This window comes from Lepisma saccharinum, chromosome 14, assembly GCF_977018435.1.
Source record: "Lepisma saccharinum chromosome 14, izLepSacc3.1, whole genome shotgun sequence".
NCBI lineage: Eukaryota > Metazoa > Arthropoda > Insecta > Zygentoma > Lepismatidae > Lepisma > Lepisma saccharinum.
Genome location: NC_139242.1, coordinates 51,531,706 through 51,549,586, shown reverse-complemented (window position 1 = coordinate 51,549,586; position 17,881 = coordinate 51,531,706). Strand labels below are relative to the sequence as shown.

The 17,881-nt window shown below is 39.8% G+C and overlaps 1 protein-coding gene across 2 annotated transcripts in view; it reads left to right on the top strand.

Moving 5' to 3' along the window:
• Positions 1 to 17,881, top strand: part of LOC145998880 (WD repeat-containing protein 47) — a 431,858-nt gene that overhangs the window by 119,068 nt on the left and 294,909 nt on the right. For both annotated transcript variants that reach the window (XM_083135576.1, XM_083135578.1), the window contains one exon: positions 15,351 to 16,925. In XM_083135576.1, the coding sequence (XP_082991702.1) occupies positions 15,370 to 16,925 (1,556 nt within the window). In that variant the 5' untranslated portion in view covers positions 15,351 to 15,369. The remainder of the gene's footprint in view (positions 1 to 15,350; positions 16,926 to 17,881) is intronic.

Genomic DNA, 17,881 nt, shown 5'->3' with positions numbered 1-17,881 from the left:
AAAGTAAAACTTATGAGGACTATTTGTGTCCTTATCTGTACCAATTTTTTTACTCTCATGCTGGAGTTAAAAGTAAGTGTCATTAGAGAATAGTTAAAAGTGTCTAGTAGAGGCTGGCAATATGAGACACGTCGGTGGGAGATTGGTGTGTTTCCTTCTTTCATTTGTTGTCTCTAACCCATTACCATCGTCGCGATTAACTTTAAAAAAAGTAACTACGTAGTCTAACATAAATTCAAATGCGCAAGGAAACCAGTGGTTTACATTATGTGTGGAGAGCCGGGATGTGTATTCAAACGGTTGGCACAACTGGACAGGTTGTACTTGAAAACTAAAGACAGTAATTGTCAGTTCATCTGTCGACAACTAAAAGTTCAAATTTCTCATATTGTGATAACATCAAAGTTCGGGTGTTTCAACACGAATGTTAATGTTAGAAAATGTATGATCACATTAGACACACCAAGATGCTCAAACGTAGTTGACACATAGTGTTGCCCACGAGACGAGACTTTGGCCTGCCTCGTCTCGTGGAGTCTCGTGGAAATGCTGTCTCGTCTCGAAAATATTCGTTTGTCTTATGACACATGGTCAATCTCGTCTCGTCTCGAATTTTTAAAAGCCTGTCCCGTCTCGTCCCGTGGGCAACACTATTGACACACATCCGTTATGACGCATGGTTGAACTTGCGTTGTCTTGATAAACAAGTTCGTACACCTTTCACGTACCGAACTGGATCCTCCATTCTATTCATCACATTGTTACCGGATTCCTTAACAGCATGTGTGTATTTGAGGAGGATGGAATACTATGGCTCCTAAATTTATCATAAATAGGATTTATTATGGATATGTTTCATTAAGATATATTGTTTAACATTTATTTCTACATTCCATATAAACGTCATTACAAGAACATTTGGAAGAACAGTGACATATAACCCTGGCCGAAGTCAAACACGTTAACCGGTTTAGGTATGTCCTTTCACGACATTTCCAACCAGACATACAAATGGGTTTCAGTTGCATATTCCTTGGCTCCATCGGAATAGAGTCCAAGAATGCATTATTAGAAGAAAACTACGTAGGTATTTCATGCCGAATACTCTGTTTATCGGTATTCATAAACATTATTAACATGATAAAATGATCAGATTAATCATCTTCACGGTAAAAGTACACAGCGCATTCCTCTTGCCTCTAAAACTTGGGATAGAGCACCTTACATTGCATGCATTAGATGGAATTCTACCAGATTGGAAAATCTTCGTTAGATATCTTGGAAACATATATAATATAATAATATACAAACACACACACACACACACAGATATATATATATAACTAGGAAGAAATCATTTCAGTGTTAGTATATAGGAGAGGAAAGAAAGAGATGAAACTAACTGCAAAGTTTTCTCATGTATTTAAATTGAGTCTAATGTATATGCCGTTATTATTGCAGTCGGCTCATTTTAATTCGCACTTCAAGAGAGCACGAAAAATATTCGAACAAAACTATGTATCATTGAAGATCATTTCAAGGGGCATAAATTTCTGTTCGAATTTCGGAGAAGATTAGTATGTTGATTAGATTGGGAGACTGGCAGTTTGCTCGAGATGAAGGACGACGTACTCCTCAGTAAGCTTTGTATGCAAAATACCGGAATGGTGTACATTGGATTACATCTTCATAGGTGTATGGTAATCTGAAGAGGGAAAAGTTGTCCTCTAGATCCGGGTAACTTTCAACAGACGAACTCTTGGACAATGACGAACCGCATTACAATATCTGGTCATGAATACTTCGATTAGACCGTTTGAAAGTAAGATGGTGCAGAAGAGAAGTAGTACTTTTTGAGAGTACATAAGGTTCGAGGCTTTTCATTGAAAACTTTCCTTTGAGAGTCCATTTGGAATCATGGTGTGTTCTCCGCCGCGGGATGTTCTCGACCAAAGTCCTGTGACCTTTTTGCATACTCGAAGAGCCGCTAAGGTCGTTACGTAGGATGTGGAACTATCATCTAAGAATGTCTAAAGTTTCTTTTACGCCTCAGCGATCGACTCGTTGGGTATGGTTTCAAAGATGTGACGCACCGCCATGAATTTTGAATATGATCAGACGGAGGAACCATCCCCTATTTTCTACTTTCTTAATGTAACTACCTACTCTAACACAAAGTCTGCAGCAAAAGTAACTCAGCCATTAAAATTTTCAAAATGAACGCATTCCGTAATGTGCTTGTGTATTAGGGAATACGACGCTTTAACATAGTTTCTAACGGAGTAGAACAGTGTAGAGTTCATTATAAACGTATTAGGTTTGAGTGTGATTTTGTTTTTAAGTTCGCTTTGAGCACAGAAATGCTAATCGCGATATACGTATAACCACTACGTGCCTCCATCGGGTATCGAACGCGGAACACCTTGGCAACAAGGCGAAGACATCACCAATACTCCACCAGGGGGTAAACGTATGAGGCAACATCCGATGAAAATTATGGAACTTTGTAGTTGGATTTTGGGAATTGTTAGTTAGTAAACAATTACATCTACTAAATTCTCGGATTTGATTGAATAAAGTTAAAGAAATATTAAAAGAGTCGACTTTTGATGCTTAGCTCAGGTCTCATAAGATACGTGGACGATGGGTCCACACTTTCTTGATTATGGCCGTTGATCGGCGGGGTGCGATTAGCTTCAAGCTCAGATCACTTGTACTTCATGCCCAGCATTTTCGAAAGGGAGGAGGGTTATGTGTACAGTTTTTAAGTAGTCAGTCCACATTTTGCTATATTTTCCTGCCTTTGACGATATTTTTTTTTAGAAATACTGGACCAAAGGGGGGAGGGGATATAAACCCCACCCTCCTTTGGGCACGCCACTGGAGCTCGATCTATTGGAATCATCAAACCCAAGTAGTCGTGCCACCCACAGGAGGGTTTGTTTTTTGTGATAATCTAGAAAAATATAGTATTACAGAGTATTGTAAGGTATGAACAGACATTTTTTATCAATTTCAACTGAAATGTATAAGCAGTTCCTTAAGATGCCATTCCGACTGTTATGACGATTTACGGAACAATTTTGTAGGTGAGCGTGCATGGCGTGCAATTTCCTTTCGATAATAATATTCCCTTATATTTCCTACATGTGTGTGTGCCACTGAATAGAGTTTGTACCTTTTTCTTGGAATAAAAAATCACATTCAGCATCTGCTTCCAAGGGGACACCGACGCATGTACGTGCCTACCTTATTCTAGAGATCTTAGTAGTTGTGCGACATTTTTTGTTCATCGCAAAGTCGTTCAGACCCAACTTTGACCACACCCGAATGGAGTTGGTTTTGAGAACGTCTGCTTTTATGTCTAAACTACAATAGGGATTTATGCAATAAGTTAATTTCTGTGTAAAAGTAATTTAGGTACAATTATCAGTGATCTTAAGTATCACAAGGTGTTACACCTACAGTGAAAGAAGCTCAGCTGAGAGCGTATTTGTTTCGGTGTGACTGCCCTTTCAGACACCTACGCATCGCAACCGGTTAGCGATATTTATTCTGAAGGCGGGACCAGAATCCTAATACGGTGCAGAGGGAAGTAAATACCTATTGTACAACACATGTGGAAGAGTTAACTGTTTTCCCGTCGAAGTTGCTCTCCATTAAATGGCATTTTGCGTAGTCTAGTTGTACTTTCTCTTTTGGTATGATATATATGATATTGAGACGAGACTTTGCAGAGTCTCGGTTACTTATTTTACTTTCTATTTGGGTTATTTTGCATCGCTTTTCAACGTCTTGAGTTAATCGTGGCCATGGATGACGAATGATAAACTTATGAAATAGATCATGCGCCAAACACAACGATACATACACCCATGCGAGGAACCTCTGGTTTCATAACGCATTACGCCGACCACTCGTCTCAGTCTCGAGTCTTGATATATATAATACTAGCTGATTACCAGGCGTTGCCCGGGTATTTATTTATCCCAATCTTGTATTAGACAGGAAAATAATTAATTCTAACTATAGTGTAAAATGTAACTAATTTTAAATGTGATCGTGAATGTCACCAATTAGCTTAGTGACTCCGAAAACTATGGATTCGACACTAATATCGGCCATTTGTGGCATTTTATTTTTCACCCCCTCTCACCCCCCATGCCGATAGGTGATGAACTTGGAGTTGAACCGCATTGGGAGTGTCACGTAAACTATGGATTCCATTCGCAACACAGCCTGAATGTTAGACAACCCGAGAAACACTATCGTTGTGCGGATTGCATAGCGTTACGGATGTCTGCTTGTGCGGAATTTAATATCGGTGGTTCTCGATTATTGTTCAATGTCACCCCTTCCCACCCCACCCCTAGAGGTGCCAGGGGTGTCTTACCTCCACAGTATTTATTTTCAGATTATAAGTGATACGTGTACCAAGTTTGGTTGAAATTGCTCCAGGCGTTCGAGAGTTATGCCGGAACAATCAAATATACACACCCACGCACACAAATACATACATCCATTTTTATATATATAGAGATGTAAACTTATGAAATATGTAAACAGCGATAATACATGATCAAGCTTTCTCCTCCAATAAATACAAACACCCTCCTTCTTGTATAGGTATTACTATTTTGTTGTAATTCGTATTTTTTTAAACTTAACTACTGTATTCATATTTTTTTCTTATCTCCAGGTAAGGTAATGTTCCGCGTGCATATAGCACCGTGTCATGAAGGCACATTCCCATTGATTTGGGGCTAGGTGAGCCCCAGAGTCGCTTTATGCGGGTACAAGGCTGGAAAAATCCCGACCTTATATCACTCACCCAGGGATGCAAATGTTATTCTAAAAATGCAGTTTTTGCTAAAAGAAACAATATTTGGCAATCATTCTCTAGCAAGTAGAAATCATGTTTAGGTATTAAAATGTAAATGAGTTTTCTTATAGTTAAAAATGAAAGTGAAAATAACCTTAAGAAAAATACTAATGTTTGGGGAAATTCCCTTTGAAGAAGCGTGGTTTTTAATTACGGGAGATCATCGTAAACGGAACCATGCATGTATAAGACAAACACTGTTGTGACGAGAGGGCGTATTTGTGCTGTTCCGTGACGTTATATATAATATAAAATATTCACAAAATTATACACAGACTTGCTAATTGCATGTGCAGTTAATTTTTCGTCATGTAGAAGATGGGTGTGTAATTTTACGTCAAGGCCTGTTGACTGGGGGAGGGGACCGGAAACACGGAGTGAAGAACACGACGTAATGTAGACTCGATAATTTAATTGTTGAACGCAACGACAAACAAGCTGGCATTGCAACTGGATCTAGAATGAAAATCTCACTTTTTTAAAGATGCTCTTTTGTGGAAAATGACACCAGTATTGAGAATTTAACGAAAATTATGGCCATGGCCCGGCTTTTGATGACCTAAAAATATCTGAAAAATGATCTGTAAAATGACCTAAAAATATCAATAAAATGACCTACTTTAAGGTATGACAATTAGCAGGGAGACAAATTTATGGTAAATAAAAACTGAGGAAAGCGGTAAATAAAATGTTAGATCAGCGGTGAAAAAAATGGCACACACTTTTACATTATGAGAGGAAACAACATACAAAAGAGCTATAAATTGGTAAACTACTTCATTTTTATATACTGTACACACACACAAGTACTTAGCTGTCCAACCAAAAAGAAAACATCAACACAAAATCACTTCATTTCTAAATTGCATATCTCCAAGTGATTTATTCATTGTATGTATTTAAAGGATATCCTTGCTGTCCAACAAATAAAATAATCACTACTGCACATACACAAACACATGTTTAAAATCACATGATGATAAACAAAATTCATTCTTGACTGAACACAAATGACACCATTGTTTCCCTTGATGTGCGAGAACAGACTAATCTTATCGCTGCTACAGCTAGCAAGTTTACTCAACTGGAAGTTGAGTAGACATTCGGGGGAAGAAAGGAATGCAGCTTGACACGGAGCTAAGTTTTCGAACTGAGATTATGTGCATGTGAAATCCTGATGTGATCGAAGATAAAACATTCTTCAGCTGCAAGTGGTAGGAAACTTTAGGCAAACGTTTCGTTACAAATCGACAGTTTGCGCGCACAACCTCGATTGCCGGTTTTTGCGTGTTTTCTACTTAACTTGATGATATTTCACGGTTATTTCGCGAAAAAGCGTTCATTTCGTGGAAAAGCACACATTTCGCATTACGTCGCGAATAAAATTCATGCATATTTCATCACTGGGGGTGTAGTTACGTGCAGAATTTTCAAAATTGCACCTTTTTTTTCACAATTCGCGATTTCGCGCATCGCGAAAATTCAATGTCCCTAACAATTAGTATGGCATAGTTCTTATTTCTGTAACGTTAGAACTGATATTTCAAGGTGTATGTGAATGTTAAGTATACGCGTAAATATCTGTAAAAATCTCAATTTATTCAAAATTATTGCAGTAGGTAATGTCGAGTGGCATGTTGCTTTTTCCCTACAATCACGTGGCGATAGAATTTTTGTTTTCATTGTTACAGACATCTAGGCGATAAATGAGTTCCCGGCTGAAAATGAGTGAGTGAAATGTGATGCGACAAAAAATAATGTAATTGCAATTACGCCAAAAAAGACCAGAAAAGAAAGTAAAATGCGAAAAATGACGTAAAACTTGTAAAAATGACCTAAAACTTTAAAAAAAAATTACGTAAAAAGGCACAATAGAATTTACATATTTATAATCAGAGGAGGTTCATATTCATGATTTTAATAGTTAAGAGCAATGCATACTACATAAAGAAAAAAAGGATGACGTCATCAAAATCCGAGCCCTAATCGTGTCATAAATACACACACACTGCTTTTTTCCGCCGGTACGCAACGATGCGCCGTTGCGGTACATTTTTAAGTGAGAATAAGACTAATCATTAACGAACACACCACAAGATTTTGAGTTAATTCATGTGATGTACAAGGTTACAAGCCAACTTGAAGAGCACAGGAACATTTCTTCCAAAAAAGAAATCTGTATATTGTGTGTGTGTGTGTGTATTATATATGTATTTTGCCAGTATCTGGGGTGTAGTGATAGAGTAACGTGATACGAAGTCTGAAGAATTTTAGGTTTGTATCCGTATAAGGCATCGATATAGTGTATAGTCAATCATCTTTTTCATCTAAACATCATTCACCTTGTCGCCGTGAATAAGTGAAGTAAGCTAATGAGAAAAACAAGACAGAAATACTCTTGTGTGTCTGAATACAGCGGTCTCTTTTTAATTCGAACTCCAAGGGACACGAAAAAATCGATTTATCCTCAATTCGAAATAACAAAAGCATCACATCATTAAAGATGATTTCAAGGCGAATAAACTTCTGTTCGAATTACCGAGTAATTCGAATTAAAACAAGTCCACTGTATTTTAAAAGGAAAAATGCTGGTGGTTGTCGTAAAAATTAACCAGTTCATGCATTTCACGGAAGCAGCCTTCTGTTTGTCCATATGGATACAGATCTAATTATCCGAGCACTCAATAACTATATTTTATTTAAACGCTCTTTTGCCACATCTCGGTCGAAATAGCTGTCACTTCAATGTCGAGTCAAAGCACGTTGGTTGTAGGTTCATAACATGTATTTTGGTTTAGGGCCTCCCCGATGGCGCAGTGGTAGCGTCGTTGCCTTGTAATCAAGTGATCCCGGTTTCGATACCCGATGGAGGCACAAGTGGTTCGGATCCCACTTTAAACTGTACGTAGGTCCAGTCCCGATTATCCTTACTGTGCATAAAGTGGACTTAAAACACCAAATCAATCAATCAAGAACGATGATATTTCCGATGCATGATGTGTGACATGTGGCTTGCGCTGAAGTCAGGAAAATTCTGTGACTTGTCCATTTTTCTTCTTGGTGGACAGGCTCGTATTTTGGTTAATACGGTAGAAGCTTTTACTCAGAAATCTTACCCGAAATCTGTTCCTAAAATGCACAACTTGTATGCTAATTTTCCTTACTGTGTTGAAGTTACAGTACAGAAAATGTAATCTCACCGCTGACCTGACTTTGCCACTTCTACAGTAATTTTCTACAGTCTGCTCCTGTGGGACGTAGCTACTGCAGTGTTGAACATGTTCGAGCTTGATATATGTGCGCGTATGCATGAAGAGTAATCTCCACATCCTGTGTGCGATTCTGTGCACCCAACTTACCGTGGACTTCCTGCCGCAAGAAATTTCTCTCCTACATCTTCATTAAGCTATTCTATTCTCTTCATATGCTCTTACTTGCCTTTAAACCAGAAACTTTCAGTGTCCATTTTAATAGTGGCGATTTTAGTTCATTTTACATAGAAGAAGACACTACTCAGGAAACCCTCATGGTGAAATCGGACCGCGTTTTCTGCGACATTATCGATATGAAGAACTCTTTAATATGTATCGTATGTACAGGCAGTGGTAACGAAAATAGGTTACCTACATCCTGAAATACACGTTTCCCTGCCTAACTCTTTAATATCAAATTTTCAATGGCAAGTTCTGCCACCTCCTTAGAGGTAGGCAACACATAACGCCATGCACTGAATGTCTCATTTTTATTGCAGGTGACTGTACATACTGTTCAAATGTCAAGAACAGAATTGAACTTTTTGACATTTTCAAAACTGTGTGGGAATTATTTTGATCGTATGGAGCGAAACCCATAGGATTCTTACGGCATCAGATGCACTACAGGTTTAAATAAAGACTTTGCAATACAGTGCATGATTTAGAAGGGTCAGGGTCCTGAAGATAGATAACTATCTTAATTTCGGGATCAAATTTGTATCCACGTAGCTGAAATTCGTACTGCACCTAGATATCTAAAAGGACTGGAACGTGTTTCGTATGAGCGAAATCAAAACCAGAAATTCTACTAATATTTTCAAATGTATTATTTGGAGAATGAGAAACGTATAATAAGCAATTTTAGGGCGTTCTTCAAACTATACTTTTGCTGGAAGAACCTTGAAATATAATGCTGGGTTGGAGAGTTTTGGGGAGGGGTGGTAGTCGACAATATTTTGACCACGCCAATTGCCGAAATATTCGTTCTTGGGTTCTTTCGTAGCAGTTATTTTGGAGTGCCAGCCTGGTGTTGCATTTGAACGAATTTAATCAAGACGTTTCAGTGAAAAAATTTCACAGGACAGTTGAATGCGCTGAAAAATATATGTATTCCCACATCAGTTGAACGTCCTTTGTTGTTTAATTGTAACCAATTTAGCGAATGCGAGTTTGTTGAATGAGTTTACAATACGAATCCTCTGGAACTTGAACTACATTTTGGGGGGATTATATTACTTTCTGAATGAAACACCTGGCAATGAGCTGCCTCGTTAAAACATAAACGCTCAAATTAGAAGTTGTAACGGGACGTTTAACTGATTAATTCGTCGTAAAGGATTGTATGCGATGATGGTAAACTGCTGAAAAATGCTATGGTGAACATTTATTAAAATAAGATTGCATTCAGCGCACGCAGTTCTAAGCATGGTCGATCATGCAAACAGGTTTCACACCTTTCTATTTACTATCAGTACAAAAATTATTCCAAGGTCACTATCAATTCAGATGTGTGACACAGGCGAAAGTTATTCCACGGGCCATTTACAATAAACTACTGGTAAGAAATGTAATATTTATGCTAGAGCTCCATTCATTGTACTGTAAAAACATGTGTTTTACTCGTTCTACATCCGGTTGTAAAATAGTTTTCATAAAACTTGTTGATTGTGAGGGAAACGAGGTTGAATGCCTGGCTTGTAAATAATTTAATGGAAGAGGAATTTATTTCTGATGTTGGATGTGTTACGAGAATAGAAAACATAGATTCAATCACCAAAATTGGTTTTTAGAAACCCATGCGTCTAAAAGGGGGTAAATGAGAACGTATGTCTCAGTTGGATCGGTTTTTATATACAAGTTGACATTAAAGTCAGGATCGGCATAGTTTTAAGGAAATACGTTTTTAACATGGTTTCCATTAGCGATGTTTCGACCTGCATTGCGAAATTGTCACGTGCCAACCTCTGTGGCGGAGTGTTAGTACAATGCGCTAAGGCGCCATGGTCCCGGGGTTCAAATCCCGGTCTTATACATGGGTATTCTTTGTTAGTGTCCCTTTCCCTTAATCAATTTCATCACTCATCCTCATCGTCGTGATGAGCCAAAAATAACAAAAATAAAATCGAAATTGACACGAACAAAATGCAGTATCGCCGTCATTGCCAGGTTACTTAAATGGGATGCGTTGTTTCAGATGATTGATATGGTTGATTTTTCACTTTTTTAGCTACTCTAGAAGAAACCAAGGTAATTCAGATTTGGAGAGAGAGAGAGAGAAGCCCAATCTAATTAGAGTAATTGTCGTTCAACCAGCTTCTAAGCACATATTTTACTGCGTATCCAGACTTTTTACCTACCCTGTATAAGCGTCAAGCCTTTTTTTTGTAATCGACGTACGAGGATTAGTAAAGGCTGCTTCAATGCCATCTTTCCATCACATCTTTGAGGAGCGGGACATGTTCAACTCAATGTGGTGTATATATTTTGATTTGTTCTAATAGTGGAATGAATCACGTGGTGAGACTGCAGTTGATGAATTTGCAACATAAACTTTCCAAGTCTTTCTGGGTTTATGGAGTCTATTTAGCATTAGTAACAAATTAATGATTATACCGTAGACTTTTCAAAGATTTATTGAGCGAAGAAAGTGTCACAAATGTCGGGCAGGTGGCCGAGGTATCAATGGATAGGACGATGCGCAAAGGTAGTCGTGATTTTGAATGTGTACTTTCTCTGCACTTGCATTTCATTGCTTTCTCGGCACAGCCATGCGTGGCTCCGTTCACGGTATTAGTTTTATTGCATCATTTAAGTTAGTATACGTAACAGTGTAGTTTCGCTGCTAGCGCGAATGCTCGTCTTGGGTGACCATCTAGTGACATTAGCTAAATGACCGTTGTTTCCAGTTTTTCCTTCAGAATATGGAGCAATTACGCCACGGAAAGAAAACATGGCTCTATAGCTTCTGCTTGAAATGGCACAGAGCCAGTAGATTTGCAGATTATACGTTAGCCTGTCTCCCGTTCTGTTATGCGGATGCCGCCTGAAGACGCATTCTGGATTTGGGTGTTGGTGGCGTGAGTTGTCAAGTTCGTGTGGTAGTGTTCGTGCTCCTGTCCGAAGCAGCACTGTCAAGTCTAGTTGTCGCATGCGATTTTCTTGTTCAAGTTACCTTGGCACTCACGATTGTTCTTCAGCACGTGAATTGATCTGATACTTTCCCTACGAGAGTAACAAATATCTTCAGAAATTTACTGCAGACCTTTGTTTTATTCTCATTGGGCTGATGCAGAACGTCAAGAATCAATGAACCCTCAGAAATGTAGGGATTTACTAGAAGATTTAATACTAATAGTCTCGGTATCCAGCAGCTGAACTCGCCGAGTAGTCAGCTCACAATCTCACCACCGAATAGTTTGGGTTGGAATCCTGATCATGCCATGGGTGTTGTTTCATTGGTTTAATCTAATCATCATTCGTCCTCATCGTCGCGATTAACCTTAGGAAGACTATAGTCTTGCGGTATATAAAGTATGTCAGTTCCGGATAGGCTTTAGTAACAGCTAAAATATTTTCTGCGAAAACTTTTGATGTATGTGTCTCCTCTAAAAAAATATAGCTCTGATATTACATTACTTCCCTACTTTAAAAAAACTCCTAAAGATTGATTTTTCTTCAAAATTGAATATCAGTTTTGGCCTTAAATTTCACCCATTTGCATTAGAGATGGTGAAAAAAGGTAAGGAACATAAAATTTAGCTTGAAATATAATGAAAACAATTATTTTATCCCCAGCTTTCTGTCATTTTTCGTAGCTAAGTTATCATAATTATCGCAACTGTCTGAAAATTCCAAAATTGCCGCAAGTCTTTAAAAAGAAATGACCGCCATTTTCAAACGAAGTCAAGTTTCAGAAAAATAATGCCTGTTTTGAATTACCCTTGGATAGGGGTTACAATAACATAAAAATGAAAATTTTTAAAATATTTTTTCTTCAGGAGTATTGTCCAAAATGGCTACCCAGCAGCTATTTTTCCCGCAATGTCCAAACAACGTAAAATTTTTGTTATAAGAAGTAAAAAAAAAACAAATTTCATTCTTTGTAGAGAAAGAGCATGTCTTTGCAATAATTTTCAACATCAAAAACATTTGGTTCCATCATGCTCACATGCCGAAAATTCAGGTTTTCCTAACCTAGTTTTTCCACGACAAAAGTTAGGCGACAAGTATATTATTCAGTTTTGAGATTTTTATAAAACCTCTTGAATGCTGATGTATTTTTTCTTGAAATCCTCATTATTTCATTGAGCTTTGTGTAAAATTTCATAGAGATCTGATCATTGCTTAAGGAGAAAAAAACAACAACATGTAAGCAAGGGTATCTTGTGCCGAGAATCTTAAGAGTGACAGAAAACACAGATTTATTGAAATTTGGAAGAGATGTAAAATTAAAACCCTTTGAGATACAGTGAATTTTTTTTCCAACCATAAATAAAGAGTGTGGACCAAATTTCATCAACATCAGAGACTTAGGGCGAAATGACCTAGTTGAAATGGCGTAGTATGACTCCCCTGGAAACATTCGAACTGTGGTATACACCAGCTTCGTCGCTCGCGTGGAATTGACTCCCTGCCGACAGATCACGGAGCCTCCCTTGACTAGGAATTGTGATTCTTTTATACACTCTCCTTCGACTTTTCCAATCACGTCACCGAAGATCTTTACAACAAACGCGTAGAGGCTTCTAAAAGTTGGGAAGGTAGAAGACCTGATGCTTTTTATAGGACTGAGGAAACTTTGTTGAGATACACCCTGAGTTACAATTAAGGGATCTTTTCGAAGTTCGTTGGCGTTGGTAATGTAAGGTGCGTAGGAGCCAGAAGAAAAGGAAAGGATGCAATCTTTTGGAGAAGTGAACCTTGTGAGAAAAATATCTCCCTTGTAGAAACAATAAACGAATGAAGGTGTGGCAAGATAAATTTGATCTTTATTTCACTTGATCATTTTTTCCTCCTCTATCAACTGGTTTTTAATAGTAGTATACTGCTGTGACATTGATGATGCTTGGAAAAAATGTTATAGGGTAAGTTTATACAGTCACGGGCACTTCTGGGTTGTAATGATCCTATTGGCTTTGATTGGTATCGCTACAACCCAGAAGTGTCCATGACTACAACAACAGCATGAATTAACATACGTGAGAAAATTCGTTTCTATATGTATGCCATGTTATGTATGTGGTATTTTGTAGGGCTGAGCCGGTACCACTTTGAACCGATACCGATACCCTGAAAATTTAAATAATTAAAATGTATTAAAATATTTATCACTATTGGTGTGTAAATATTCTTCTCCAATTATGTGCATCAATTTACCAAGAAATTGGCTTTGGAATATTAAAGAATTACATCAGAATATGTTATGTAACAAAAAATATTCAATTTTCGTGCAAAATTTGTGGAAAATAAAATGAAAATTTAGATTTTGCATAATTTCCTGGATGTCACGCGGCATTTTTGAGAACCCCGTGAAACACCAATATGCAAAAAGTATCGGCTGGTATCGGTAGATGAATTTAAACCAATCCTTTCCGATACCGATACCACTGAAATCGGCCGATACTGATACATCGGTATCAGCCCTAGTATTTTGCGTAATATTATCTTTGCCCTTGGTTGTATAAATAGCACATTCAGTAAGGAAGTGTGTATCTACAGTAATTATGCAGGCAAATGAATTATCCAACATTTCTAGCTTCATAATCTTTCAGTTCGAAATACTTTATAACAGGTTGCCCCCAACTCAACTGTGCAAGAACCTGACATCTTTCCTGTTTTCTTTGCAAATTCTTTGACATGTAGCAATTTGAATGTGTTACCCTTCCTGAGTTGTAACGAGATGCACGTAATAATGAAAAAAAGAAGCTGATCTTGTTCTTTCTCCGTGGCTCTTGCAAGTTTCAGTGGTTCTTTCCAGGTGTCCATTCATAGGGCGTGAAACTCGCTTCATTCCGTTTCCATTACGATTTGCGTTACCATGCTGCATGCTAATGTGAGCTGTTTGTACTTAAAGCTTTTTTATTAAGTAGAAGGGTATGTAGGTTAGTGCTCAACTGATGCTACGTGGTCTTTCAACTTTCATTCTTCCCCGTTCCGGCAACATTTCGGCGTACCTGAGGAAGATGTGTTTTGCATATCTATTCCGGTGAGAACTTAATTTACCCAGACGCTATTAAATCCATTGAGCCCTGGCAAATCGGTTTTTCTAGAGAAACTTGTTCTGCGACACTCGTCGGGAAGTGGAAGAATCATGTTTAAGAGAAGTGACAGAAATAAGCCGACCTCCCGCGGCTTTATTTTGACTATTTTCCTAATGTAGGTTAGGTACGGATGTTTTTTTTTTGTGCATGAAGATGTGGATTTCTTAGAAACATTGTTGCTGACCACATCACCTCCATATATGACAGAGATCGAGAATGTGTTGGCCCTACCTCCACATCCCCTTATTGTTTGTTCTGAGTGAGAAACTTAAGTCTTGAATCTCTGTGTCGCTACTACTATGGCAGCTAGTGTGTAACGAAATGTTTTCAATGACTTTCGGATCAGCATATTGAGAGGTGTATGGGACTGGTGTAGACCTCGAGAATTTGCGAAACCTTATCTCGACTGTCAGTATTTCAAGTCACAGAAGAACCTGTACACGGTAGCAGGGTACTTTGTTAATAATACCAAAAAAAATAATGTATTCGTTGTGTCCATAGTTTTCAAAGTAACATTTTCTTACAATGGTTGTTCACTGCAAGACTTCCAAGCAGAAATCTTGAATCGCCTGAAAGGAGACAAACTCGTAACTGCTCTAACTCGTTGTGTCATCCATATATGTTTGTGATTTTCCTTTCATCAATTTATTCTCATCACCATTCATCTCATCTTCACGCTTAACAAAAACTGACAGAAATGTGACGCTAAATAAATTAAACCAATCAGTCAGCCGTTGTCGAAAAACACAGTTTGAAACAAAAATATTCATAAAAGCGAACATTTGTAACGTAAATTCAAGTCATGCTGGGGTGTTGGATGTGAAGTGTGAATCTTGTTCAGTATTTTTATTTTGCAGTGACGTACAATTACTTCAGAATATTTCGAAATGGAACGTTTCTTTATATGCTTTATTCTCTTGTAGATTAGTAATATGTTATTATTTTTTCTTGTAGGTTTCGGATCCGCTACGTGATGCCGTCGGCGCATCTGACGCTACGAGAGGAGGACGTCGTGCGTCTGACGTTGGAGTTCCTCTACAACCGAGAGCTACATATCTCCCAGCTGAGCGTCGAGCGGGAAACGGGCGTCATCAACGGCATCTACAGCGACGATGTGCTCTTCCTGCGGCAACTCATCCTGGACGGACAGTGGGACGACGTGTTGGAGTTCATCCAGCCGTTGGAAGCGATCGAAACCTTCGACATGCGACAGTTCCATTACGTCATCCTCAAGCACAAGTACGTGGAGCTGCTGTGCATCAAGTCGGAGGCTGGGCCGGTGCCCAACGTGGACAATGCCGTGGAGGAGGTGGTGAAGGTCCTGAACGAACTCGAAAAGTTCGCGCCCTCCAAAGACGAACACTCGAACTTGTGTCTGTTGCTGACCCTGCCCCGTCTCTCCGACCATCTTCAGTACAAGGACTGGAATCCAAGCAACGCTCGTGTGCAGTGCTTTCGAGAGGTGTTCCCGCTAGTCGAGAAGTTCCTACCAGGAGACAAGAAGCAGGGCGAAGCAAACTTGATGGCCAAGAACGATCGCCTCATCCAGCTCATCATCAAGGGCATCCTGTACGAATCGTGCGTCAATTATTGCCAGCAGAAAGCCACGACCGGCTCCAAAGAACACAGCGAGATGAACTTTTCCAAGCTGCTGAACGGTACCGGCTTCAGCGACTCCGATCTAAGTCTTCTATCGTGGCTGCAAAGCATCCCCCCCGAGACCTTCTCGTGTCCGTTCGAGCAGAGGACGCTGAACGTCGACGTGGAGCGTTTGGAAAAGCCGTCCCTCGAGACCTCGTGGACGGAGCACATGCTAGTCACCCCGATCAAACCAAAAACCTTCCCCCACTCGGCGATGCCGTTCACGAGACCCCGATCGGCGGACATCATGTCCCGCTCTCTCATCCCCGCCCTGGACGGCCTTCCGTTCGGGTTGGGACAGTCGCGAAACGCGATGGCTCTCTCGACGGGTGACCTGAATAGCATGTCCAGGAGCTTCGCCAGCTTCCACCTGACGGGCAAGAAGATGATGAACACCTCCGTGGACCGCCTGTTCGAGAACGAGGATAACGTGTTCCTGAGCAGCTACGGCGACCTGCCCGCCATCATGGAGAAGACGGACACACCGAGGCCGCCGCCGCGTCGCGCGCGGTCGCGCAGTCCGGAAAAGAAGGACGGCAGCGTCCGGGGATCGGCGGCGTCCACCCCGGAACATCGTGGAAGGGACTCCCCGGCCAGCAGCAACAGCAGCAGCAAGACCAGTCGGATACCCCCGGACTCCCCGAGGTCTTCTCGCAGGGACTCCCTCTCGGACAAGTGCACCCCCGCATCTTCGGTAGTGCTTCCCCCAGCTTCGGTAGTGCTTCCTCCAAACGAATACGCTAGCGGCAGCGATGGTGATCTTATGAAAGAGTTCCAGCGCCAGAAACAGAGACTGATGGAGACTTTGCACACCAAAGAACGTGAACGCGAGGAGTTGATCCGTTCCTTGCAGGCTGACAATAGAATAGCAGAGGAGAATGCTTTGGCGTGAGTACCATATTTTGTTCTTACTTAACGTGTACTGATGTCTGTTAAGCCAGGATGCAAATACACTTTCTGCTACTTTACCCACTCGGACATCCTGGAACTAAATGTCAAGATATAGTCGAATATGTATAGTTCCAGACAAACTTAAAGAAAGTATGACTCGTTTTTTCCAAATTTAGACGAGGCGTATGGCGATATATTGCCCTTAGATGTTTCCAATTCTTATAAGGACACCTACGTGGACATGTGGTGGCCTTATTGTTAGTATTATAAGGTCCAAGTTTCTTTAAGTTTGTCCGAAACTATATCAATATCATGACCATGGTAATAGTAAAATTCAGTGGAGAACTTTGTGGGAATATTTGACGAGAAAAACATAAACCTATATAGAGTAAGTGTTTCATAGGGGATGAGTCTGCTAGATAAGAATTAAGTTGAGAATATAGATATATAAGTCAGTGAAATGCAGTAACAGGATTCTTGAATGCTTTTTTATGGATTATGGGCGTGTTAATAAATTCCCTAATGAGCTTACGTAGTCTTCCACCTTACCATGAATCCAGTGCTTCCTTTTCGGAGGACATGTACAGTCAACGGCAAAGATAATGGTAGGCGAATTGCCAACCACTATTTTCATTACTTTCTTATTCAGCATCCTGTGTTGTTTTAGGGAATGAAACTACGTTTGTTCGAATCGGGCATTGCCCTCTGCTTATTCATGCCATTATTTCAATTCATTATCATCACATTGCGTAATACAGGCCGAATGAAAATGGTGATGGACAATTCGTCTTCTGTTTCTTTTGCTGTTGGGTGTACCAGTCATTTAGGCTACCTTGTACCGTGCGTTCATTTCGATCTTCGGCCGAGAGATCGGGAGAAGCGTGGCGGGCGGCGCTGACGGAGATGCCGACATTTGCGGCCTGTAATGCCCGCTTATTTTTATGGACATATGC